The sequence below is a fragment of the Oncorhynchus nerka genome, linkage group LG24, assembly GCF_034236695.1.
Source record: "Oncorhynchus nerka isolate Pitt River linkage group LG24, Oner_Uvic_2.0, whole genome shotgun sequence".
NCBI lineage: Eukaryota > Metazoa > Chordata > Actinopteri > Salmoniformes > Salmonidae > Oncorhynchus > Oncorhynchus nerka.
Window position 1 is genome coordinate 18,793,114 of NC_088419.1, and position 27,054 is coordinate 18,820,167.

A 27,054-nucleotide genomic window follows, 5' to 3' on the forward strand; every position below is an offset into this window, starting at 1 on the left:
GGGCGGGGTCGAGACCCAGGGTCTCGAGCTTGATGACGAGCTTGGAGGGTACTATGGTGTTGAATGCCGAGCTGTAGTCGATGAACAGCATTCTCACATAGGTATTCCTCTTGTCCAGGTGGGTTAGGGCAGTGTGCAGTGTGGTTGAGATTGCATCGTCTGTGGACCTATTTGGGCGGTAAGCAAATTGGAGTGGGTCTAGGGTGTCAGGTAGGGTGGAGGTGATATGGTCCTTGACTAGTCTCTCAAAGCACTTCATGATGACGGAAATGAGTGCTACGGGGCGGTAGTCGTTTAGCTCAGTTACCTTAGCTTTCTTGGGAACAGGAACAATGGTGGCCCTCTTGAAGCATGTGGGAACAGCAGACTGGTATAGAGATTGATTGAATATGTCCGTAAACACACCGGCCAGCTGGTCTGCGCATGCTCTGAGGGCGCGGCTGGGGATGCCGTCTGGGCCTGCAGCCTTGCGAGGGTTAACACGTTTAAATGTCTTACTCACCTCGGCTGCAGTGAAGGAGAGACTGCATGTTTTCGTTGCAGGCCGTGTCAGTGGCACTGTATTGTCCTCAAAGCTGGCAAAAAAGTTATTTAGTCTGCCTGGGAGCAAGACATCCTGGTCCGTGACTGGGCTGGGTTTCTTCTTGTAGTCCGTGATTGACTGTAGACCCTGCCACATGCCTCTTGTGTCTGAGCCGTTGAATTGAGATTCTACTTTGTCTCTGTACTGACGCTTAGCTTGTTTAATAGCCTTGCGGAGGGAATAGCTGCACTGTTTGTATTCGGTCATGTTGCCAGACACCTTGCCCTGATTAAAAGCAGTGGTTCGCGCTTTCAGTTTCACGCGAATGCTGCCATCAATCCACGGTTTCTGGTTAGGGAATGTTTTTATCGTTGCTATGGGAACGACATCTTCAACGCACGTTCTAATGAACTCGCACACCGAATCAGCGTATTCGTCAATATTTTTATCTGACGCAATACGAAACATGTCCCAGTCCACGTGATGGAAGCAGTCTTGGAGTGTGGAGTCAGCTTGGTCTGACCAGCGTTGGACAGACCTCAGCGTGGGAGCCTCTTGTTTAAGTTTCTGCCTGTAGGCAGGGATCAACAAAATGGAGTCGTGGTCAGCTTTTCCGAAAGGGGGGCGGGGCAGGGCCTTATATGCGTCGCGGAAGTTAGAGTAACAATGATCCAAGGTTTTACCACCCCTGGTTGAGCAATCGATATGCTGATAAAATTTAGGGAGTCTTGTTTTCAGATTAGCTTTGTTAAAATCCCCAGCTACAATGAATGCAGCCTCTGGATAAATGGTTTCCAGTTTGCAAAGAGTTAAATAAAGTTCGTTCAGAGCCATCGATGTGTCTGCTTGGGGGGATATATACGGCTGTGATTATAATCGAAGAGAATTCTCTTGGAAGATAATGCGGTCTACATTTGATTGTGAGGAATTCTAAATCAGGTGAACAGAAGGATTTGAGTTCCTGTATGTTTCCTTCATCACACCATGTCTCGTTAGTCATGAGGCATACGCCCCCGCCACTCTTCTTACCAGAAAGATGTTTGTTTCTGTCGGCGCGATGCGTGGAGAAACCCGTTGGCTGCACCGCATCGGATAGCGTCTTCCCAGTAAGCCATGTTTCCGTGAAGCAGAGAACGTTGCAGTCTCTGATGTCCCTCTGGAATGCTACCCTTGCTCGGATTTCATCAACCTTGTTGTCAAGAGACTGGACATTGGCAAGAAGAATGCTGGGGAGTGGTGCGCGATGTGCCCTTGTCCGGAGTCTGACCAGAAGACCGCTACGTTTCCCTCTTTTTCGGAGTCGTTTTCTTGGGTCGCTGCATGCGATCCATTCCGTTGTCCTGTTTGTAAGGCATAACACAGGATCCGCGTAGCGGAAAACATATTCTTGGTCGTACTGATGGTGAGTTGACGCTGATCTTATATTCAGTAGTTCTTCTCGACTGTATGTAATGAAACCTAAGATGACCTGGGGTACTAATGTAAGAAATAACACGTAAAAAAACAAAAAACTGCATAGTTTCCTAGGAACGCGAAGCGAGGCGGCCATCTCTGTCGGCGCCGGAATGAATGCACTTAAAGGCCCCTTGACAATGTATGTGACCTAAGTCTGATGGTTTTTGTGTCCAACCAGTGGTGTCTGTCTTACCAATGACATGGCCGTTGAAAAAGTTCTGTCTGTTGACCTCGTAGCTGTCCTCGTGTCCATCCTCATCCATGAACACAGCCCTGAAGTCTTCTGTGAACAGCTCTGTGTTGGTCCTCAGATACAGCCTGAAATGCATAGCACAAGTGAGAAACGGGGAATCACAATGCTCATGATGATTAAGACAAGCGACAAGTGCAACTGAGGCATTGACATTTGATGTACATCCCAAATGGAACCCTATTCCCTATATATTGCACTATTTTAGACCAGGCCCATCCCAAATGGAACCCTATTCCCTATATATTGCACTATTTTAGACCAGGCCCATAGGCTAGGCACAGCCTTGGAGTTCCTACCTCTATAAGGCAGTGAAGCTGAGATGTCGTTCAACATGGGTCTGTGTCTGGACATCCCGCCGCCGAACTGAGTGAGTCTGGAGACTGGCAAGGGGCAGCACCTCGAAGTCTGGGAGAAAGGCAGAGGAATAACAGAACAGAAAAGTACAGAACACATTTTTCCTCACTAAATTGCACTGACACAAAGAACGTTCATATACCAACCTATTCTATCATATTCAACCTCAAACTATTCCGTTTTATTCTATTCTATGTCAGAGCAGTTTTCTCATAACTCTCAGTGCCAGCTAACCCAGTGTTTAGAGAAACAGCTCTCTGCCAAATAATGATGGTTAACCCGCTGTTATTGGTTCGACTATCATCATTATGCTCCCATGCCACGCTGCCATGCCCATGATTGCTACATTGGCCCATACTGCGCCAGTGTGTGGGATGTTTGTGACCATTCCCATCTCAGGAATAATCATAAATAACTCATGACATTTGTTTAATGGAAAATCAAGTTAGGCCACTCTCCATTCACCATATTACGGATCTACAACCTCCGCCGCCGGTTTTGTTGCACCATCCGTTAAAAATAGGGACATTTTAAATAAATAGAATATCTGCATGTATCGCTTAAACAATATGTAAAAAGGGAAAAAAAATCCATACACTGGTTAAAAGACAGCTTTGACAGAATTTTTCGTATCGGGATATGATCTTCCCAAAAGTGCACTTTTTTTCGCATACTCAAGGAAGGTAACAATGTGATTGAATTAGTACAGTGACAATATAACCAAACGTTCTGTCGTTCGGCAACTGTAACAGATTGGAGTTCAGATTGTAAAATCAGACTTCTAGTTTGGGCAAAAAATATATTATTTTTGAAACCAGGGCCGCATACTTGGAAGTGTTGTGAGAGACAATTATTCCCATTAATGATGGGGGGGATATACAGTCGCCTATAGTTCACTCGAGTTAATATTATAGCTCAATGACAGTAACAGGACGCGGTACTCAAATATTTCTTTCGCAGTAAATCTACCTGCTATCATAGACTGCTTTTACTTATGAAAATAAGATTTTTTTTTGTTCATCTGTCGATCTGAGTTCGGAAGATATTGCAGAAAATTGTAGTTTAGGTTACTGCAGCACTCTTACATCAGGATAATAAAGCTTCAGCAGCAGGAGAGTGATTTCAAACCCGAGCGACATCTGGGCCGATAATTTTTTTTAATGCTTGGTCATCCCATTTTAACTTCTAACATTTGCGTTTAAAATCTGAACCAATATTTGACTGAGTTGTCGTGTTTGTATAGACCCATATTGTGAAATTGCTGTTATTTTTACAGTCAAATATAACTTATTTTTGCCATTTACTGACAAGACAATGAAATAGCCTAAATGATTATACAATTCCATTTGTTTGACATCTATTCCTGCACAAACGGACATTACGTAATAATCAGTGTCAAATTAAGTACAGTATGACGTACATTAAATTGGCGAACTCTATTCTTGAAGTGATTGTGAGATGGGCTCAAAAGCCAGCTATGTTCATTCTGAAGTCCCTAGTCTAATATGTCTGGGATTTAATGAGGCTACTGGGACATAGTATTCCCACTCTGTATGAGGATACTGTATAAACCTCATGCAGTTTTACCAGACACGTACGGTATTATCTTTGTCCCAAATGGCACCCTATTCCCTATTTAGCGCAGTACTATTGACTAGGGCCCTGATCAAAAGTAATGCTGTATAGGAGAGGGTTTCCCAAACTTGGTTCTGGGGCCCACCATGGGCGAGTCTTGGTTTTTGACCTAGCATGACACAGCTGATTAAAAAAAAAAATCGAAGTTTGACGAGTTGGTTATTTGAATCAGTTATGTAGTGCCAGGTCAAAAACCAAAACATAGTCGGGGGCGCCAAAACCCTGTTATAGGGAAGAGTGCCATAGAACTTGTCCATGTACAGCTCCAAGACAAAATGAATAGCGTTTCAGTCGGCGACATCACTTGCTCTGAGACCTTAAAGTAGTAGTTCCACTTGCTCTGCAAGAGCTGCGGATTTTGTGGAGAGATGGGTGATGTGTGCAGAGGGTCCTTGGTTCGAGGCGAGGGATGGAAGCTATACTGTTACACACACAACCAAGTAAAACATGCTGTATAGCAGGGATCAACGAGCGGATTTTCTTGAGCATATGGTAGCGGTGCCAGAGCATAATTATAAATTGGCCGCAAGAAACTAACAGATTTGACAAACTATCATTTCGAATATATTTGTATATGATCACACCTCTATTATGTGTGAGAATACTTTGGAACAGATTTCCAAAATATAAAATGACGTGGAACTGATTGCCTGGTGTTTTTAGTAATGTCCAACGAAACAAATTAATTGGGCGCCAAATAAAACCACAACATGACTGGTTCAGAAACACTGTCTGCTCACCAATTATGGTTTACAAAATGTCATTTTTATTCATGTTACATAGGTGTTACATAACATCAGGGCATTAAACATTCTCAAAGATTTGGGGGCTACAATCAATGATTAGCAAAAACACTAGTGGTCTCAATCTCTAATGACAATCGCTGGACAAACCAAACACCCTCTGACATGTGCACAAACCTGCAAAGAAAAGTACTGAACAAAAACGGGACTTTCTGTATGCAATATTGATTCCCCATTCCAGTGTACAGTGAACAAAAATAAAGGGGCATGCATGCACTTATTCTATTGCCATTCCACATTTTTTTTTTGTCTTAAAGTACCAACTCTTTATTGTTAGACATGCTACAAAGTAACACATTGAGGTGAATAATATAACTAGGAAGGAGTGTTTTGTAACCGTGGAGGGAGAGACCTTGTTACAAGAGCCCATGGATAGGATTTGCTCTGTTGACAGTTAGCACCCTATTCCTTCAATAGTGCACTACTTTACTTTAGTCCACAGTCCTAGGGGCCCTGGTCAAAAGTAGTGACCTATAAAGGTGATCGGGATGCAACCACTGGTTGGATAGCCCCCACAGATTCATAAAATACAGCTTTCAGGAGATTCAAGTTACCAGACAATTTGTATCCCAAATAGCACCCCATTACCTTTCATAGTGCATTACGTTTGACGAGGGCTCTGGTCAATACTAGTGCATTATAAAAAGGAATAGGGTGCCATTTGGGATAAACCCAATGTCAGGTTGGCTTTCATGGGCCAGCAGGTGTTGACAGATGCAACTACCTAGCAACCTTTTTGGAAGACCAACACACAGGGAGACAGTGGAGACAGCCAGAATTCCTGTCAAATTTGGGTCAGCTTGACATACCTTTCCCTCCCCACCATATGCCCAGGCTGCACGATATTTGTCATTTGCAAATGGCCTTTCAAAATTCAGAAAACCGATCTTTCTGGACACACAGATCCTATATTGTCATGTTGAACAGACAGTTAAAGTGAAGCAAATATTTTTTTAAAGCAGAAACTGCACATTAGGAAGGCGGGGACAAGCAAACTGAGGCATGGCGATAATATTATTTACTTAATTGAGCTTTTCTTCATACCAAAAAGCAGAGTCGTGGTGAAAACTAAAATGATTCATGTCACACACACACACTGCAGCTCCATTGTACGACAGGCATTCATTACTAGAATCATTTCAAGTGGAACAATAAGGAATGAAGGTGTAAAAATGATTGTTTTCCTCATTTTTTGTTGTTGTATTTCTTGGCGAGGGTTGACAGGGAGCATCTCAGTTCTCTCCATCTCCAGCCTCTGGCTCATCTGCTGCATTGTCAGACGTCCATAGCTGAAACACACAAGACAAAATACCATTAAACTGACAAGCATCTCAGATATCCAAAAGACCCTGCTGGAGTGAAGTCAGACAAAATGTACTGACTGTACCGTAAATCACTTTGGAATCAAGTGTCTACTAAATGGTAAACAGTGCATTCGAAAAGTATTCAGACCCCTTCACTTTTTCCCAATTGTTGTTACAGCCATATCTAAAAATGTATAAAATGTTTTTCTCCATCACAATACCCCATAATGACAAAGCAAAAATAGGTTTAGAATCTCTCCAATTTCTTAAAAATAAATATGTACATGTACGTAAGTATTCAGACTCTTTACATTATTGTTGAAGCACCTTTGGCATTGATTACAGCCACGAGTCTTCTTGGGTTTGACTCTACAAGCTTGACACACCTGTATTTGGAGAGTTTCTCCCATTCTTCTCTGCAGATCCTCTCAAGCTTCGTCAGGTTGGATGGTGAGCATCACTGCACAGCTATTTTCGGTCCTCTCCAGAGGCTGTTTGATCAGGTCTAGACTATTCAAGGACATTCAGAGACTTGTCCCGATGCCACTCCTGCGTGGTCTTGGCTGTGTGCTTAGGGTCGTTGTCCTGTTGCAAGGTGAACCTTCGCCCCAGTCTGAGGTCCTGAGTGCTCTGGAGCAGGTCTTCATCAAGGATCCCGCTGTACTTTACTTCATTCATCTTTTGCTCGATCCTGACGAGTATCCCAGTCTCGACAGCAAAAATAAATAAAAATCATCCCCACAGCATGATGCTGCCACCACCATGATTCACAGTAGGGACGGTGCCAGGTTTCCTCCAGACGTGACACTTGGCATTCAGGCCAAAGAGTGCAATCTCGGTTTCATCAGACCAGAGAATCTTGTTTCTCATGGTCAGAGAGTCTTCAGAGAGTCTTTAGGTGCCTTCTGGCAAACTCCAAGCGGGCTGTCATGTGCCTTTTACTGAGGAGTGGCTTCCGTCTGGCCACTCTACCATAAAGGCCTGATTGGCAGAGTGCTGCAGAGATGGTTGTCCTTCTGGAAGGTTCTCCCATCTCCACAGAGGAACTCTGGAGCTCTGTCAGAAGGACCATCGAGATCTTGGTCACCTCCCTGACTAAGGCCCTTCTCCCCCGATTGTCAAGTTTGGCCAGCTCTAGGAAGAGTCTTGGTGGCTCGAAACTTCTATTTAAGAATGGAGGCCTGTGTGTTCTTGGGGACCTTCAATGCTGCAGAAATGTTTTGGTACCCTTCCCCAGATCTGTGTCTCAACACAATCCTGTCTCGGAGTTCAACGGACAATTCCTTCGACCTCGCAGCTTGGTTTTTGCCCTGACCTGCACTGTCAACTGTGGGACCTTACATAGACGTGTGTGCTTTTCCAAATCATGTCCAACCAATTGAAATTACCACAGGTGGACTCCAAGTTGTAGAAAGATCAAGAATGATCAATGGAAACAGACTGCACCCTGAGCTAAATTTCAAGTCTCATAGCAAAGGGTCTGAAAATTACATTTTCGCTTTGTGTGTAAATTGAGGGGGAAAATGTCATCCATTTTAGAATAAGGCTGTAATGTAGCAAAATGTGGAAAATATGAAGGGGTCTGAAAACTTTCCGAATGCACTGTGTGTAATATATATATATATAAAACACCTATGCTCCACTTGGTTCAAATCCTTATATCATAGCTTGTCACTCACAAAATGGCACTGGCTCCTGCTTGCCATTAAAATACTGAAATGAGATGCACATACACTAGACTGGGTTGCAGTCACAGTGGGTGTATGGTGTGTGTGGGATGTGTTGATGAAGCGACCAATCCCGTGGCTCGGTGGGGGGAGGTCAGAGGATACTTACTGTGAGGTTGTCTCTAAGCAACTGCATGATGAGGGTACTGTCTTTGTACGAGTCTTCGCTCAGCGTGTCGAGCTCGGCGATGGCATCGTCGAAGGCCTGCGAACACACAGATAACAATGGTTGATATGCATATGAACAGGGAGATGAGGCAAAGATAGAGATGGACAGGAGAGAGATGGCACATAATGCAGCTGTGTGTGTACACTGAGTAAACAAAACATTAAGAACACCTTTCTTATATTGAGTTGCAGCCCCCCTCCCCATTTGCCCTCGGAACAGCCGCAATTCGTCGGCGGATGGACTCTACAAAGGTGTCGAAAGCGTTCCACAGAGATGCCGGCCCATGTTGACTCCACAGTTGTGTCAAGTTGGTTGGATGTATTTTAGGTGCTTAGACCATGCTTGATACACACAGGAAACTGTTGAGCGTGAAAAACCCAGCAGTGTTGCAGTTCTTGACACATTCAAACCATAACCAGTTCAAAAGGCACTTTTTTTAACGCGTTTGTCTTGACAATTCACCCTCTGAATGGCACACATACAAGCCATGTTGTAATTGTCTCAAGGCTTGAATTTTTTTTAACCAGCCTCCTCAGCTTCATCTACACTGATTGAAGTGGATTTAACTAGTGACATCAATAAGGGTCATAGCTTTTACCTGGTCAGTCTATATAATGAAAGGTAATGTTTTGTACACTCAGTGTATATAGTACACCCCATAATCTCCCCCTATATAGAGCACTACTTTTGACCAAAGCCCCATAGGCCCGGTGTCAAAAGAAAGCACTATATAGGGGATCTGGTGCTGTTTGTGTGGGCTGCTGTGTTGTCTCATCATCCCTACCTGTTTGGCCAGTGAGCAGGCCTTCTCTGGAGAGTTGAGGATCTCGTAGAAGAAGACAGAGAAGTTGAGGGCCAGGCCCAGGCGGATGGGATGTGTGGGCTGCATCTCCTTCTTGCTGATGTCAAACGCCTCCTGGTAGGAGTCTTGAGAGTTGGATATCGTCTCTGTGGAAAGGGGAGGAATCATTGAGATAGAGCTCCAACTCTAAAACATTGTCTACGTCCCAAATGGCACCCTATTCCTTATATAGTACACTACTCTTCAAGGCTCATAGAGTCAAAAGTGCTCTATTAAGGGAATAGGGTGCCATTTGGGACAGAACCAGTCTTTCATTACAAACTTTGTAAATTTGAAATATTACTCCTCTAGGTAGGCCTATCCATCATTGCTGCAAATGGGGTCACTTTCCTTTCCCTGGTCTGGCCACTGTAAGCATTCCTGAAAGCTAGGCTACATGAGGTAATGGGCTTATAAATATCCTTTGTTGAGCACCGGAGCTACATTACCGACGACAGGACGGTGGTAGGCCTGATCACCAACGACGAGACAGCCTATATAGGGAGGTCAGAGACCTGGCAATGTGGTGCCAGGACAACAACCTCTCCAACATCAAGACCAAGTCGCAGATCGTGGATTACAGGAAACAGAGGGCTGAGCACGCCTCCATTCACATAGACGGAGAAGGTTGAGAGCTTCCTGTGTCCACATCACTAATGATCTACCATGGTCCACACACACCAACACAGTTGTGAAGAGGGCACGACAACACCCCTTACCCCTCAGTAGGCTGAAAAGATTTGGCATGGGCCCTCAGATCCTCAAAAAGTTATACAGCTGCACTATCGAGAGCACCTTGACTGGCTGCATTAACGCTTGGCATGTCAACTGCTTGGCATCCAACCACAAGGTGCTTCGGAGAATAGTGCGTACGGACCAGTATATTACTGGGGCCGAGCTCCCTGCAATCCAGGACATTTATACCGGGCGCTGTCAAAAAAAAAAATTGTCAGACCCCAGCCACCTGTCATAGACTGTTCTGTCTATTACCGCACAGCACCAAGTCTGGAACCAACAGGACCCTGAACAGCTTCTACCCCAAAAGCCATAAGACTAACAAATAGTTAACCAAATATCTACCTGAACTAAATTTATCTGCATTGACCCTTTTTGCACTAGCCACATATGCTGCTGCTACTGAGTATTATCAGTCACTTTATTCCAAGTTATATGTACATATCTACCTCAAATTCTCTTGTACCCCTGCACATCGACTCGGCTATATACACACAGGGTAGCAGTACCAAGTTATCGTTACTCATTGTTTATTATTAATGCATTTTACTCTTCTATTATTTCTCTATAACAAATGGAAGGGCCTGTAAATTAGGTGTAGACTAAGTAAAAATGTGCTTGTTTACCAAACATGTGACCAATAAAATCTGATTTTCATTTGAATAGTGCTATGGCATTTTCTAAGAACTACAATGTAACAAATAATCCCTGGATATGTTACATGTGGATCAAGTTGCAAAGTCCCTGGCCTGGTTGCCAAAATAAGCCGGCAAGCGTTAGGCTACTAACTAACGAGGCCTACATTTCAACATCCTCCCTCCCCTGATCAAACCTCCTCAGTTGGGGCGGTGCTGTAAGGGGAAAACCATGACAGTAATTCTGTGCAGTCTCGTGTTCAGTGGCTGAGGCTTGCCAGGGAGGAGGCGGCTGGCAGGAGGAAAAGAGAGAGGGAGGCAAGGAGGGGAGAGAAGTATGGAGGGAAGGGAAAGAAGTATGGAGGGAGGGAAGGTAATCATGGATGGATGAGATAGGGAGACATGGGAGAGGGACGAGGGAGGGAAAGAACCCCGCATTGGCAGGGAGGGAACATTCATATACCCATCACCACGTTCACAGCCCAAACTCACTCAGCCTGCATTAAACCAACAAGCTTGCATCCCCTGGAGCGAGAGGTCTGGATGGAGCTCCAGACACACACATTTGCTAGATGAGTTTGTTTTGAGATCAATGTGAGAGCTGCATGTAACCACTTGTGCACATTTGTTCATATTCTTTGTTAGTGAGTTTTTAGCCCAGTTACAGCTCATTTCTCATCAGCAATGGGGGAGGGGTTGCTTCCTACAAGAGCACAAAATGTGCATTTCTAGCCATCTTTGGAAAGCAAGTCAGGTAAAGACCTTTTTTTTAGGTCTTAAAAGGGACAGTGCAGTATTTTGAGACAGGCTTGAATAAGATAAGTAGCCAATAAGGGAAAGGGAGAACTCGTCAGCTATACAACAATGTATTCAACAGAAATGTACCTTCCGCATTTAACCCAATCCCTCAACAATAGGCAGAGGGTAGCATCATTTGTCTGAGTCGCTGAAATAATGGCATGGGAATAATAATTTATTTTATTTTGTAAAGTGGTCTCTTGAATCAAACAACATTTTCAGTCAGCTTGTCTGAAGGACAAGTGGACAAAACAAACAGGTTAATGTAAATCCCTACATGTTTTTTTTTTAAGTCTCATGAATGTAGGCCTACATTGAAAACCACACATTGGCTGAATGATAAAAACAGCTTTTTAAAATGTTTTGGGATACACTTTCTCCATTGTTTTTTTAAAATGGTAGGCCACTGATAGGCCTACTTTACGATCAAAAAAGCCACAGTAGTCTACTTGGCCACTGTTCTAAGTAACTTAAAAGCAGGTAGTGGTCACGGTAAACGAGTTGCAGAAGATGAAAGGAATTTTCACAGTTCTAAAGTACGTGCAGCCGGCCCCGAAATTTGCTTAGTGCCGAAGAATGATAAAACATTGCTTGGTAGCCTACAAAATATTGCTAAATAACCACCAAATACTTTGTCTTTAAAATAATTCCTTCCAGGACTTAATGGCATCCTGTCAGTGATGACAGACCTAAAATTTATACAACCATTGCACATTAAATAAGAAATATATTAAAAAGCAATGAGGCTGATGCAACCGATCAGACCATTCAGCTTAAAAATGTTGATCAAGTTTTATTTCTTCATATTATAAGATCAACAATGTGCACATGGCTGTAGGCTACACAGGAATGTTCCAAACTGCAATTAGCAGGAACACTGTTCTCAAAAGCACACCACCTGCGTGAGCGGTTTCATGTGACAAATGAAACCGTTAGAAGACCGGAGCTCTAAAGACGCATCAATTAGCATACTAACATGACAAGGATTATGCCTTTGGCCGCACAAGAAAAAGTCAATTGGCATATTAAGTGTTTATAATATAATTCCCTCAACATTTATATGGCTACTTTGAAACAAGGTAAGACATGCTTCATAAAATATAAAAAAACATCCAGGTTTTAAACAATTACGTTCATGGTAAACTGTTTCAAAAATGCTGAGCACCTCCACCCGCCTTGAATCTGGGTGGTGTGCGGTGCGCAACAGGCAGTCCTTCACTCTCCGTCTTGTGACCATTTGATCTGAACGAACCGTGCCTCGACTATGTCGACAGAATCAAGCCTCTAAACGTTAATTATTTGTCAAAACATGACTGCCGTTTAGTCTAACTTTATGCAACTGGAAATCTCATTAAAGTTAAACTACATTTTCTGCTACCTCCCTCATGTCAGCATCGGTTTAGACATGAGGCTGATGCATATCACCTACACATTGACATGTAGTTTTTTTTATTGATGAATATTAAAAATAGATTAGAATATTATTCCAATGTTGGCCCCTCTGGTCAGAGTAATTGTTAGTGATTTTTGGGGGGCATTGTCCTGTAGAAAAACAAATGATAGTGGGACTAAGCGCAAACCAGATGGGATGGCGGATCGCTGTAGAAACAGCGTCACCAGCAAAGCACCCCCACACCTCCATGCTTCACAGTAGGAACCACACATGCAGAGATCTGTTCACGTACTTTGTGTCTCACAAAGACAGCGGTTGGAACCAAAAACCTCACATTTGGACTCATCACGCATTAAGAACACTTCTATCGGTCTAATGTCCATTGCTCATGTCTCTTGGCACAAGCAAGTCTCTTCTTATTGGTGTCCTTTAGGTAGAGGTTTATTTGCCATGAAGGCCTGATTCACGCAGCCCCCTCTGAACAGTTGATGTTGAAATATGTGTTACTTTAACTCTGAAGCATTTATTTGAGCTGCAATTTCTGAGGCTGGTAACTAATGAACTTATCCTCTGCTGCAGAGGTAACTCTGGGTCTTCCTTTCCTGCGGCGGTCCTCATGAGAGCCAGTTTCCTCATGGTGCTTGATGGTTTTTGCAACTGCACTTGAAGAAACTTTAAAAGTTCTTGAAATTTTCCGGATTGCCTGTCTTTGCTTATTTGAGCTGTTCTTGCCATAATATGGACTTGGTCTTTTACCAAATAAGGCCATCTTCTGTATACCACCCCTACCTTGTCACAACTGATTGGATCAAATGTATTAAGGAAAGAAATTCCACAAATTAACAAGACACACTGCATTCCAGGTGACTACCTCATGAAGCTGGTTGAGAGAAGGCCAAGAATGTGCAAAGCTGTCAAGGCAAAGGGTGGCTACTTCGAAGAATCTCAAATATATTTTGATTAGTTTAACACTTTTTGGTTAATACATCATTCCGTATGTGTATTTCATAGTTGAGGTCTTCACTAATATTCTACAATGTAGAAAATAGTAAAAAAAATAAAGAAACACTTGAATGAGTAAGTGTCCAAACATTTGACTGGTACTAATATAGGGAGAGACAGCGAGGCCAGTTGGAGCCAGCAGCCCAATAACTCCTGAGAGAGTAGATTTGAGTCCCAAATGACCCTCTATTCCCAATATAGTGCACTAATTTTGACCAAAACCCATGACTGTAGTGCACCTTATAGGGAATATGGGGCCATTTGGGTCATGGTCCAAAGTAGTGCACTATGTAGGGAACAGGGTGCCATATGGGACGTAGACTGGAGACCCACTTACCCTTCTTGTCGTCTCCAGAGGCCACCTCAGCCAGGTATCTGTAGTAGTCTCCCTTCATCTTCAAATAGAACACTTTGCTCTCGGCATTAGGGGCATTTTCAATCAAATATTTGCTCAGCAGCCCCTGAGGGAGAAAACAGACAGGAGGAGAGTTCATTTAAATTTTACGAATTCCATGGGCACGTCCCAAATGGCACCCTATGCACTACTTTATAGGGGTGCCATATGGGATGCATCCTATCACAAATGGCTAGATCTTTTTTGTAACACCCATAAAAATGTGATGACACCTTCATTTGGCTTCATTCCATCTCATTAAAAACACCCTAATCTGCCTGCCTGGCTGTCTCCCACAAAAACACGATGGAAGATGGGGGTTTTGTGCAACAAAAAAGGATGTAGTAACTTCACTTTGATGCATCATTTGATTAGTTGAGGCATGAAAATCAGAGCATCTACAGTTGCATGCCTTAACTTCAGTTGCAAAAAGGGGCTTCTCACTTTCGATCCCCATCAGTCATCCAAGCTGTACTCGATGGCTTCACCGTTGCCTCAATTTGTTGTGGGTGTAACAAAAACAGGTTGTGGTGGCATTCACATAACACCGGTACGAAACAATGAGCACTCTACAGCCAGCTTCCTGTGTGAGCCAAATGCCTCTCCACTTCCTTTTAAGGGCAAGCTGCTAACAGCCGAAGACAATAGTCCTGCCTAGAGACCACGTGTGACAGGTAGCCTGGTCCCACAAGTTTGTGTCCTTGTCTCCTCCATTGCAGTCATTGGCACGTCAAACTTGTTTCACGTGGCAATGAGTGACAGAGTTGGCATGGCAGCACAAACGCTAGCTCTAAGACTACACGTGTGGCATGGTAACAGCTAACCAGTTGCCTGCTCCCTGCGGAGGTCAGGAGTTCCACATGGAGAGGCCACTGTTAAGCCTAAAGGAAGGAGGGAGGAAATACAAAGGAGGTTTAATCTGGGTCCAGAGGGAACATTGGCCTGAAGCTGGATAACTCAGTGAAAGATGCTGAGGCATAGATATAGCCCAGTGGAAGGCTTGAGTGAAGGTGATACCATCCACAAGCTGCCGTTCATGCTGGCTCTCTAATACCTGATTATCAGCTCGGCATGGGCTGACGACAACCTGAGTGAGAGGCACTTACAGGCAACTATACTCTGCCCTACCAACTGTTCAGTGAGATGACATAATACTGCTATAGATATGGACAGCCAGAGGGGAGAGTACAGCTTAACTGCTGCTTGTTCTGAGAAGTCACTTGCTTAAACACACGTTTCAGCCGAGCAGCCAACCCAGGAACAGGGTTGGACCGGCCACCATTTCCTCTGCGTGGCATCACCACCAACATGGAGAAAGGGGCACTCCTGTATCCTCCGCAGCCGCAGCAGTTAGTGGGTGTTAATAGCAGGCTAGCAGGCCAGTGAAGCAGAGGTCCCTCTCCTCACAGGCTCAAGGCATGATTTAGTACCGCTGACCATTATACCAGGAAAAATAAAAACCTCAATCCAGCATGACAGTTATAGTGAAGAGCGTACTTGTAGATCCCTCAAACGAACATGAAGGGTCAAGAATTATATAGACCACTTCTCTGCCTTCATCCACTATGGGTGAGTTCCAAAAGACACCCAATTTCCCATTTAGTCAGGACCAAGAGGACTCCGGTCAAAAGTAGTGCACTATTTGGGTCATCCCTAGCGGGAGGATGGGAATCAGGACAGAAGATCCCTTTTCTCCACCTGTCGTCGGCAGCAACCTTGTCGCCTCACAACATGTGCTAAGACATTCAGCATGTGTATCAAATGGTACCCTATATAGTGCACTACTTTTAAACAAGGGCCCTATGGGTAGTGCACTATAGGATGCCATTTTAGACATCCATTTAAAAAGACAGATAGCAAAAGAGCTGGGCCCTGTCATGTCCCTAACCCTAGGCTAGCTTTGTCTTTTCCTCTGCACCACAAAAAGTTAGCCACTGGGGCTATTTTACCACACACACACTGATGCAGGGACTGGTTTGAGTTTCCTTTACCTTCTATAAAAATGTATTTCAATGTTAGGTTTGTTAAATGTGATACGCAACTCTGGCGTGTATGTCAGTTATAGTTTACTCAGTTTCCTACATGAGTCATCGCTCGCCCTCATCCTTTTTTGCCGCTAACCACACAAAGCCCTGCCCCGTCACTCAAGGAGAGAGCAGTTGCTCAACGACAGTCACAAGCATTTTGTTGACGTTCACTTTGCATGGTCAGATGGACACAATGTTGGTGACAGAATGCTTATGGAAAGCAGCATAACTACACTATTAGTGTGTGGTGTCTTACTATATGCAAACTACTGTTTGCTAGTTTCTTTTCTTAGCAGGGTGTTTCTAAATAAAAAATTAAGGAGCAACAATAAAATAACAGTAGCGAGGCTATATACAGGGGGTACCGCTACAGAGTCAATGTGCGGGGTTAGTCAAGATAATATGTACATGTAGGTAGAGTTATTAAAAAAGTGACGATGCATAGATAAACAGAGTAGCAGCAGGGTAAAAGGGGAAGGGGGGGGCAATGCAAATAGTTTGGGTAGCTATTTCATTAGATGTTCAGGAGTCTGGCCTTCTAGACATAGTTGCAAAGAAAAAGACATCAAACTGGAAAATAAAAATAAAAGATTAAAGATGGGCAAAAGAACAGACACTGGACAGAGGAACTCTGCCTGGAAGGCCAGCATCCTAGAGTTGCCTCTTCACTGTTGATGTTGAGACTGGTGTTTTGCGGGTACTATTTAATGAAGCTACCAGTTGGGGACTTGTGAGGCATCCGTTTCTCAAACTTGACACCAATGTGCTTGTCCTCTTGCTCAGTTGTGCACCGGGGCCTCCCACTCTTTCTATTCTGGTTAGAGCCAATTTGCGCTGTTCTGTGAAGGGAGTAGATACTCAGTTTCTCGCATGGAATAGCCTACATTTCTCAGAAGAATAGACTGATGAGTTTCAGAAGAAAAGGTCTGTTTCTGGCCATTTTGAGCCTGTAATCAAACCCACAAATGCTGATGCTCCTGATACTCAACTAGTCTAAAGGCCGCCAGTTTTATTGCTTCTTTAATCAAAACAGTTTTCAGCTGTGCCAATATAATTGCAAAAGGGTTTAATGATCAATTAACCTTTTAAAATGATGAACTTGGATTAGCTAACAGCGTGCCATTGGAACACAGGAGTGATGGTTGCTGATAAATGGGCCTCTGTACGCCTATGTAGATAATCCATTAAAAATCTGCCGTTTACAACTACAATAGTCATTTAAAACAATGTATTCTTTCAAAAACAAGAACATTTCTAAGTGACCCCAAACTTTTTAACGTTAGTGTACATGTAGGTTGAGTTAAAGTGACTATGCATAGAAAAACTGAGTAGCAGCAGCGGAACGCATTGCAAGCCATTTGATTAGATATTCAGCAGTCTTATAGCTTGGGGGTAGAAGCTGTTTAGAAGCCTCTTGGACCTAGACTTGGCACTCCAGTATCACTTGCCATGCTGTAGCAAAGAGAACAGTCTATGACTGGGGTGACAGGAGCCTTTCACAATTTTTAGGACCTTCCTGACACCGCCTGGTATATAGGTCCTGGATGGCAGGAAGCTTGGCACCAGTGATGTACGGGGCAGTACGCACTACCGAGCAGTACGTACTGCCGAGCAGTTGCCATACCAGGCAGTGATACAACCATGCTCGATGGTCCAGCTGTAGAACCTTTGAGTATCGGAGGACCCATGTCAAATCTTTTCAGTCTCCTGAGGAGAGATAGGTTTTGTCATTCCCTCTTCACAACTGTCTTGGCATTCTTGGACCATGTTAGTTTGTTAGGGGCATTCAGTCCTTTTCCTGTAGTCCACAATCAACTCCTTTGTTTTGATCATGCTGAGGGAGAGGTTGTTGTCCTGCCACCACACGGCCAGGTCTCTAACCACCTCCCTAAAGGCTGCCTCATCGGTGAGCAGGCCCACAACTGTTGTGTCATCTGCAAACTTGGTGTTGGAGTCGTGCCTGGCCATGCAGTCATGAGTGAACAGGGAGTACAGGAGGGGACTGAGCATACACCCCTGAGGGGCCCCTGTGTTGAGAATCAGCATGGCGGATGTGTATTGTTACCTACCCTTATCCTGGAAGTCCAGGATACAGTTGCAGAGGGAGGTGTTTAGTCCCAGGGTCCTTAGCTTAGTGATGAGCTTTGAGGGCACTATGGTGATGAACGCTGAGCTGTAATCAATGAATAGCTTTCTCACATAGATGTTCCTTTTGTCCAGGTGGGAAAGGGCAGTGTGGAGTGCAATAGAACCTGCATCATTTGTGAATCTGTTGGGGCGGTATGCAAATTGGAGTGGGTCTAGGGTTTCTGGGATAATGGTGTTAATGTTAGCCATGACCAGCCTTTCAAAGCACTTCATGATGGGAGTGCTACGGGTCAGTAGTCATTTAGGCAGGTTATCTTCGTGTTCTTGGGTACAGGGACTATGGTGGTCTGCTTGAAACATGTTGGTATTACGGACTCGGACAGGGGTTGAAACCGTCAGTAAAGACACTTGCCAGTTGATCAGCGCATGCTCGGAGTACACGTCCTGGTAATCCGTCTGGCCCTGCAACCTTGAATGTTGACCTGTTTAAAAGGTCTTACATTGGCTGCGGCGAGCGTGATCACATAGTAGTACGGAACAGCTGGGGCTCTCATGAATGCTTCAGTGTTGCTTGCCTTGTAGGTTTGTGTCACTGGACAGCACGCGGCTGTGATTCCTTTTGTAGTCTTATAGTTTGCAAGCCCTGCCACATCCGACGAGCTTCGGAGCCGGTGTAGTACGATTCAATCTTAGTTCTGTATTGACACTTTGCCTGTTTGAGGGTTCGTCGGAAGACATAGTGAGATTTCTTATAAGTTAGCTTGCTGCATGAAGTAAGAAACATTAATTAGGGTCACCTGGAAACAGTGAACAGCACTTTGGTTCCAACCTTATCAATAATTCCTCACTGGCTTGTCATGTAGAGTAGGCCAGAAGGCTAAACTGAAAAACCTAACCTCCATCAAATAAAAAGATGGTGAAGCCGCAAAAGTTCTTCTGGGTGTTTATTTACAAAGTGATTCTGGAAGAAGAAAAAACACAGTACTGCCATCCAAACAACACATTAAGGGGACAGCTTAAAAAACAATGCTGCCCCATCAACAGCTCAAACCAAAATGGTTCCCCCCTTGAACTGAAAGAGAGACTCCTTTTGTAGGGGAAGCCCCTCCCATCAGAACATACCCAGCACTAATTAATTAAGCAATTACCTTCATCAAAGCCTACATTTTCCACTCAGCTAAACATAATGAATTATATACATTGCAACACATTACTCATGATACAATAAAACAATAACACATTTACAAAATCCCATCCCTGCTGACATGGAGTCTTCCAATATGCTCATTCACATGAACGAGCCAGTCAGGACAGGCACTACAAAGCCAGCCCGATTACCGTAGCTCTGGTCCTTATCCCAGCATACCCGGAAGCTACAGAGACAGAACCAAACAAACAACGCACTCATCCATAACATTGTATATTCTTTATACCATAAACTGTTACTGACGGGAGGTAAGATTTTTTTTATTTCACCTTTATTTAAACAGGTAGGTTACTTAAGAACAACTTCATTTACAACTGCGACCTGGACAAGAAAGCAAAGCGGTGTGACACAAACAGTTACACATGGAATAAACAAACATACAGTCAATAACACAATAGAGGAAAAAGTCTATATACAGTGTGTAAATGAAGTAAGATAGGGGAGGGAAGGCCATAGTGGCGAAATAAATACAATTTAGCAATTAAACACTGGAGTGATAGAAGTGCAAGTGGAGATACTAGAGTGCAAAGGAGCAAAACATTAACAGTATGGGGATGAGGTAGTTGGATGGGCTTTTTACAAGTATTGTGATCTGTGAGCTACTCTGACAGCTGGTGCTTAAAGAATTGGCTTTGGGGGTGACCAGTGAAATATACCTGCTGGAGCGCGTGCTGCCATGGTGACCAGTGAGCTGAGATAAGGCGGGGCTTTACCTAGCAAAGACTTGTAGATGACCTGGAGCCAGTGGGTTTGGCGATGAATATGAAGCGAGGGCCAGCCAACGAGAGCATACAGGTCACAGTGGTGGGTAGTATATGGGGCTTTGGTGACGAAACGGATGGCACTGTTAGCTGAATAGAGTGTTGGAGGCTATTTTGTAAATTACATCACCGAAGTTAAGGATTGATAGGATAGTCAGCATTATGAGGGTGTGTTTGACAGCATGAGTTAAGGATGCTTTGTTGCGAAATAGGATGCCGATTCTAGATTTAATTTTGGATTGGAGATGCTTAACGCGAGTCTACAGTCTAACCAGACACCTAGGTATTTGTATATAGAATAAAGTGTGACATGTCTGTACTAAGATAATGAAGTTAACAATGTTGGTCAACAACCAAGATAACGTAGCTGATAATGGAGCAGGGAGGCGGATGAGTCAACAGGTTCCGCACATTTTTATATGGCTCTTGTATCTCTGCAGCAGATATATAGTAAGCAATATGTTTGTAAAATCAAATTGCAATTCAATCGCATTATCAAATCGCAGTGAGATCAAATTGTGACGTCCCCGGCAAATCCCAGCCCTACTATACATGGTGGTCAGATCAAACGAACAGCATGCACGATGATCACAAGAGGAGTAGGCCTATATGGTAAAGAAGGTTATCGGTACCATACACAATAATACTGAGACTCCAGTATATCAGCAGCTGTAATCATTCTCCATAGTTATCCATCACCCGTGGCACAGCAGTCTAAGGCACTGCTTCTCAGTGCTAGAGGCTTTCACTACAGACCCTGGTTCGATTCCAGACTATCACAACTGCCGTGATTGGGAGTCCCATCGGGTGGCACACAATTTGCCCAGCGTCGTCCCGGGTTACGCTTTGGCCAGGGAAGGCTGTCATAGTAAATTGGAATGTTCTTAACTGACTTGCCTAGTAAAATAAAGGTAAAATAAAATCAAACTTTGGTAGAGTTTGTAAGAGTTCATAAGCTTACCGTAGGTTACACAAATTATCTACAATAATCAAGACAGAGGGCCACTGGAGAGTGTAGGGCACTAGCCCAGAGGTGCCCCATGTAGAGGGCACTGGCCCAGAGGGGCCCAGTGTAGAGTGTTGGGCACACTAGCCCAGAGGCACCCCATGTAGAGGGCACTGGCCCAGAGGGGCCCCATAAAGCAGGGCTCTTTAACAGATGGCCAGTGCAGAATTAGAGCACCCAGATGTGGCTCAGTGCTGAGCCTGCCACACCAGCACACCCTCAATGGACATCCGTCTATCAGGGTCACAGCTTCCTAGAAAGGAAGTGACAGCACGATAATGCCATATGTGTAGTTTATTTTTAAAAGAGAGTTCCACTTAACCATACGAGGCTATTGGACAGGCGAGACGTCAGATGAAGGGTGGAGACTGGGATTGATCCCTGGTCCTCGTGGGGAGGAGTGTACGCATGGCTTGTGCCTTGAGGGTCACCCACTTGATCAAGGCTCTGCACGCCATGTGTGTAGGTTAAGTTCAGGGTCTGTGTGGACGAGAGCTTGGCTTGCGTAGATCAAAGGGTGTTGAGTAGAGGATGGACCCATCTGGAATACTAATGACCAGCTTTAATCCACCAGAGTGATTGATCTAAGCCTGATCTACGAGACACAATATAAGTGATCTTTTCCTCCATCACCAAACATCTAGCTAATGTACAATAAGTGTGTCTGGACAACTGTAACAGCCACATGTGCTCAGGACTCGTGTGCCTGTCTACCATGCTATATGTTAAATGTTTCAGACACAGCCTGTTGAATGAAGTCACTGCCACACAAGTCCCCCTTTTGACAGGAAACCACTCTTCCTCGGTGTCAAGGATGTGCATTAGGTTCTGTATCAAACTAGCCTGGCTTTTGGAACCGATCCATCCACTTTCCTTTGAGGCCCAGGTCTGCATTCCAAACAACATATTCCCCATAGGGCCCTGGTCAAAAGTAGTGAACTATATAGGGAATAGGGTGCCATTAGGGACGCAGACCCTGATGTGGAGGACACCTCACTGTTCGGAGGGATAAACTGAACAATACAGTTAGACGTCGCGCAAACATCTCTTAATCTGCCAACAGCACTAATATCGCTGCCCTATTTAGAGTAAGGCGGCTAGATACATTCTTTAGACACACACGGTTATTGTGCTGGTTGAGTAGTTAACACTAGAGAATAGAGTACTACATTAAAGCTGAATACTGTGAGCCCACAGGAAGGTCATGAACTACCAATGAGAAACTCAATCTTGGTTTTACGCATTGGGCAAGTATGTCAAGAACTCCAAATAAACTCTGACAAAGGGTGGCGAGGGCCGATACTTAAAATAAATAAACAAGTGATACCGGCAAGAGCAGAGTGCAATTAAGAGTAAATTAGCCTTGTTTGACATTTAGCCCATAGCCTCTGTACAATTTGGATGTCAAGCAGCAGTATTTGTTAAAGTAGATGAACACTAGGGGCTGTGACATGTAATCTGTGAGAGATTACAGGTGCTGTCTTTCACCATGGCCACACCTACAGCCAGGTGCAACAATACACTTTCCCATAGTGGCAGTAGATGGGACACTGGGAGCAAACAGGTCAGGTAACTTCCAGCTAACACACGTTATGGGGTCTCAAATGGCACCCTATTTCATATTTAGTGCACTACTTTAGACCAGGGCCCTACGGGCTGCCATTTCAGATGCAACCATGGCCTTCTGTTGAACAAAGAACTGAGGGACAGCAAAGGCCACAGGATCCACCAGATAGGGTTGGGGGATATGACCAGACCATGACAGCCAAACTTAGTTGATCCCCAAAATAGTGTTCCCTACTACATGGGAAGGAAGGTGTGTGCTTAAAATTAGTTCATGAAACAACCATCCTGTACAAAAGAAAAAATAAAATGTCCTTTGATTGAAAAAAAGATGGGGGGCACACATTCTCAAAATGTAGTAGTAACAGAATTATTACAGCGCTGTCAGTCATTTGCCAATATTATCAGTAGCACAGGTCCAACTCACAAAAATAATGTTTTACACGTCATCATATCTAGATGCTGTAACATCTCCACTGGAGGCCCAGTTCACTGGCTGCTGCTCTGCCTTATTGATCTGGCATATCAAACTCAAGCAGACAATCAAACTAAACCACACAAGTCTGCCAAGTAAAAGTAGAGCCCCTTACGTGAACATTTGCCATAGCCTTTGACTCAGAATGTCTGACTGTTCTGTTGACAACCCTAATAAACTATTCAGTGAAATTTAAAGGAAAGAAAGAAAGAGATGCTGCCTGCCTTACGACACATTATTGAATGGGAGCAGCAGTGGAAAGGGGAGGTCATGCCACTTCACCACTGTGGCTCAGAATCAATTGGGGCAGACTTTCTGCATAGTTTCAGATAAACGTCACAAATAGAAGCATTGCAATGTCAAAGTCCATGAATGAGAGACTTATGACAGCGCCATTGTGCACTACTAGTAAATAGATTTTCATACAGAGGGGGATACCACTACCTAGTCAACCGAATCACCATTTCCTTCCCCAAGAAAAGGAATGGATGACAGCTTATTTAGCTTTTCAGTTTCTCAAATCAAGAGCCCATTGGTAATTGTATGAATCCTGTTGTGTTAAGCTACCATCTATCCAAGTTGGTGCCGCCCTCAGCCTCACAGAAACATAGTGTGTTGGTGATTCTATCAATCAAGCTTTTTATAACACAAGTGACCCCGTTTGCTGCTTGTGCTGAGCCTACAGGCTGAGATGGTTTATTGCTGTCGTCACCGAATATCTGTCCTCAATTTACAGCAGATGAACGAGGTAAATCAAATGTGGCTCTCTCAAAGCCATGCATGCCCATACTGGCTAGAAGAAATACATGAACTCACCAATACATCGTTGCAGATGTCTCGTAACTCTGTCTCCACCTTCTCCCGGTACTCCTTGACCATCTGAAGCTTCTTGTCGCTGCCCTCTGTCTTCTGCTCGATGGCGGAGATGACCCGCCATGCAGACCTCCGGGCCCCGACAACATTCTTGTAGGCGACCGAGAGAAGGTTCCTCTCCTCGCATGACAGCTCTGCACCCTTCTCCGTTACCTCCTTCATGGACGAAGCCATGTCGTCGTAACGCTCCGCCTGCTCGGCCAGCTTGGCTTTCTGAATCAGCTCCGTTTTATCCATGTTTGTGAGTTATCGTATGTTCAAACTGTCGCTTGCAGTTTCAAAGAAAGTCTGAAGATGTGAGAAGGGGACAACGGTGTGGGGACAGATCGTGTATAACGATAGTTATAATCTTTGGGCAGGTGGGTGGAGGTACAGGTATGTTATCCAGACACCTGGGGAAGAAAATGTGATTGTTTAGGATGGTCAATGCATGCACACCTTGTAAGGCCGTTTGGTTGGCTAGCTAGTCAACTCAACTCAGTTCACCTGTAACAAAATTAAATCAATTCAATAACTTGTTAAGAAAACATTAGCTAGCTGGGATACCGAACTGCCTTGCCTAGGAGATGGGAAACGCCATTTAAATTGTATTAATGCCCATTGTGTAAGTTGCCCATGAGTCGTCAATGGGCCGCACGGTGCAATGTGGACGATTCTGAGCTCTCATTCAAGAAGTCAATTGGACGCTAGCTCAAAAAACCAACATTAGCATGAATTTCATGAACAAGTACAACAATGCAAATCTTTTCAGATATGTGAGAATTAACATGCTCTCTATAATATTGTAGATTTGGAATAACCACATTATGTACTTTCAAGGAAAATGGGAAGGTTTCGCGACTCATATCCTGACTGAGAAGGGATTGCGCAATGGTTAGTTTAGCACCCGCGTTACGCACCATGACACGATTGGTCGACAGTCTGCTGGGTGGGGCATTATACGTTTCTTCATACATTTCCCAATGGGATTCTTATCTCATCCATTCTCTAATATCTCTGATTATACCATAATGAACACGGAGCCAGATGTCTCACCGGATGTATAAATCTGAAGCATCTGGTTGAATTTCCACTCCACAACAAATATGGGGAGGAGAGGAAGATCAGTGGCCGGCAGTGTTACGAATAGACTGCACTAAGTTCTGTATATAAATGTTTTTTCTGGTTTCAAACTATTGTTTTACAAGGCGTGCAAGTGCACAAACACACTAAACAGAGCCGGCATTCCCTAAAGGAAATAGACATACTAGAACGTGCCAAAAGGATTTCACCAACTCCTGCTTGGCTCTGCCCAACTCCTTACATTTAACATTTACATTTAAGTCATTTAGCAGACGCTCTTATCCAGAGCGACTTACAAATCCTTGCCTGTTCACGCCACTATGCTTCATTTGCTCCCATTGATAACGACACAGGTGAACCATCTTGGGTTAGTTATAAATATCTTTGGATATACCTTAACTTTTCTGCTAGTTAGCTAAAGTAACATACTCTTCTAATTAGTTGCTAAGGGAAGTTCACGAGGGGCGCAGCAGTCTAAGGCACTGTATCTCAGTAGTAGGGGAATCACTACAGACCCTGGTTCAATCCCGGGCTGTATCACAACCGGCCGTCATCGGGAGTCCCTTTGGGCGGCGCACAATTGGCCCAGCGTCGTCCGGGTTAGGGGAGGGTTTGGCCGGGGTAGGCAGTCATTGTAAAATAAGAATTGCGTTCCTAACTGACTTACCTAGTTAAATACAAAAAGGTACAAAAATAAAAACGCATTCACCACTTGCCTAGCTAACAGACAGTTAATGGTTGGAGGACTGATATGTTGTAACTCAAAAGACGTGTTCAAGAGTTAACATCCTAGCCGCTACTGCTGCTTTCTCGTTAAAAGCAAGTGTGTTGTTTTGCCCTGACAAGCGAATGCTAACTAGCTTGCTTGACTAACCCCGCGCGACACAGAATGAATCGTTTTTATGAAGCACCACTGCACTGGCGACCAAACGACATCGTATACTAACTATCCATAGACAGTTAACATTTCCTTACAACATTGGAACAATCGAACTTCATGTTAAATGTAATAACCTACACATTAATTTCCAATATTTAAAGAAAAAAAATGTTAATATATTTCCCCAACCTTTACCTGGTTCCAATCCGCCACTCCGAGTAAATACCTTACGAAGATATTCGGGCAGGGAAATAATCTATGCCTTCAACCAAATCAGACCAACGGGCGTGTCTAACAAAACGGTAGCCCAATGAGAACCCGTCTTTGAGACGGATCAACCAACACTGTTAAAAACAAGAATCAATAGGATGATAGCGCGGGGGAAGAGGCGGGCTTTGAGGCCACGGGGTTTCCTCAAATTAAAGCAAGGGAGAAGACGTCATCATTACCATGGATATCTAACACTTTTCCACATCATATATGCCGCGTTCAAAACAACTGGGAACTCGGAAAAATGCGAAGTCAAATCATGACGTCAGTGATTTTCAGGTCGGAAAGTTGGAGCTCTAGAAAGAGGTCCGAGTTCCCGAGTTGGAATTCCGAGGTGGATGACCATTCAAATCGATTTTTCCAGTTGGAGCTCGTTTTTTTCCGAATTCCCAGTTGTTTTGAACGCACTGAAGTCCGAAATCGGAGATTTCCGACTTCCCAGTTCCGAGTTCCCAGTTGTTTGAACGCAGCAAAACGCACACACAACAACACACAAACAGTATCAGTAGGCCGCTAGTGGGTGTGGCAGGGGGAAATGATACACACAGTTTTGCAATAAACTTTGCATTTAACATGTAATTGATGGATGTATCAGCCTATTCTGTTTTTCCCAAAAGTGTGACCACCTAGGATTAAATAATAAGCTATTACAAGGTTTATGAATCAGTACACTTGTTTTATTTGCATTGGATAGATTTGCATAGGATAGATTGCCGATAGTCATCATGGGTTAAGGAAATAGTTATTCATAGGGAACTGGTCAAAAGTAGTGGACCGTGTAGGGAATAGGGTATGACTTCTCTTTGGCAGCTGGAAATGAA

General features: G+C 44.0%; 1 protein-coding gene across 2 annotated transcripts; it reads right to left on the bottom strand.

Annotated features, from left to right (window-relative positions):
* Positions 1-4,963: 4,963 nt before the first annotated feature.
* On the bottom strand, positions 4,964-26,264 carry LOC115107612 (14-3-3 protein zeta-like). Of its 2 annotated transcripts, none has more exons than XM_029631059.2 (6): positions 26,159-26,264; positions 23,965-24,413; positions 13,965-14,088; positions 9,008-9,171; positions 8,164-8,259; positions 4,964-6,312 (listed from the first exon to the last, which is right to left on the bottom strand). In XM_029631059.2, the coding sequence occupies exons 2-6, from the start codon at positions 24,256-24,258 to the stop codon at positions 6,256-6,258; spliced, it is 735 nt and encodes a 244-aa protein (XP_029486919.1). In that variant the 5' UTR covers positions 24,259-24,413; positions 26,159-26,264; the 3' UTR covers positions 4,964-6,255. The 2 variants fall into 2 exon arrangements, with proteins under 2 accessions (XP_029486919.1, XP_029486920.1); XM_029631060.2 differs by having other exon boundaries at positions 26,153-26,252.
* Between the last annotated feature and the right edge of the window lie 790 nt (positions 26,265-27,054).

Bases quoted from the DNA above. Each gene is read 5' to 3' on its own strand.
- LOC115107612 (XM_029631059.2), bottom strand. From the start codon at position 24,258: ATGGATAAAACGGAGCTGATTCAGAAAGCCAAGCTGGCCGAGCAGGCG. The intron at 14,089-23,964 runs GTGAGTTCATGT...TTTCTCCCTCAG, and splicing joins ACATCTGCAACGATGTATTG to GGGCTGCTGAGCAAATATTT. The intron at 9,172-13,964 runs GTAAGTGGGTCT...CCCTTTCCACAG, and splicing joins CTCTGGAGACGACAAGAAGG to AGACGATATCCAACTCTCAA.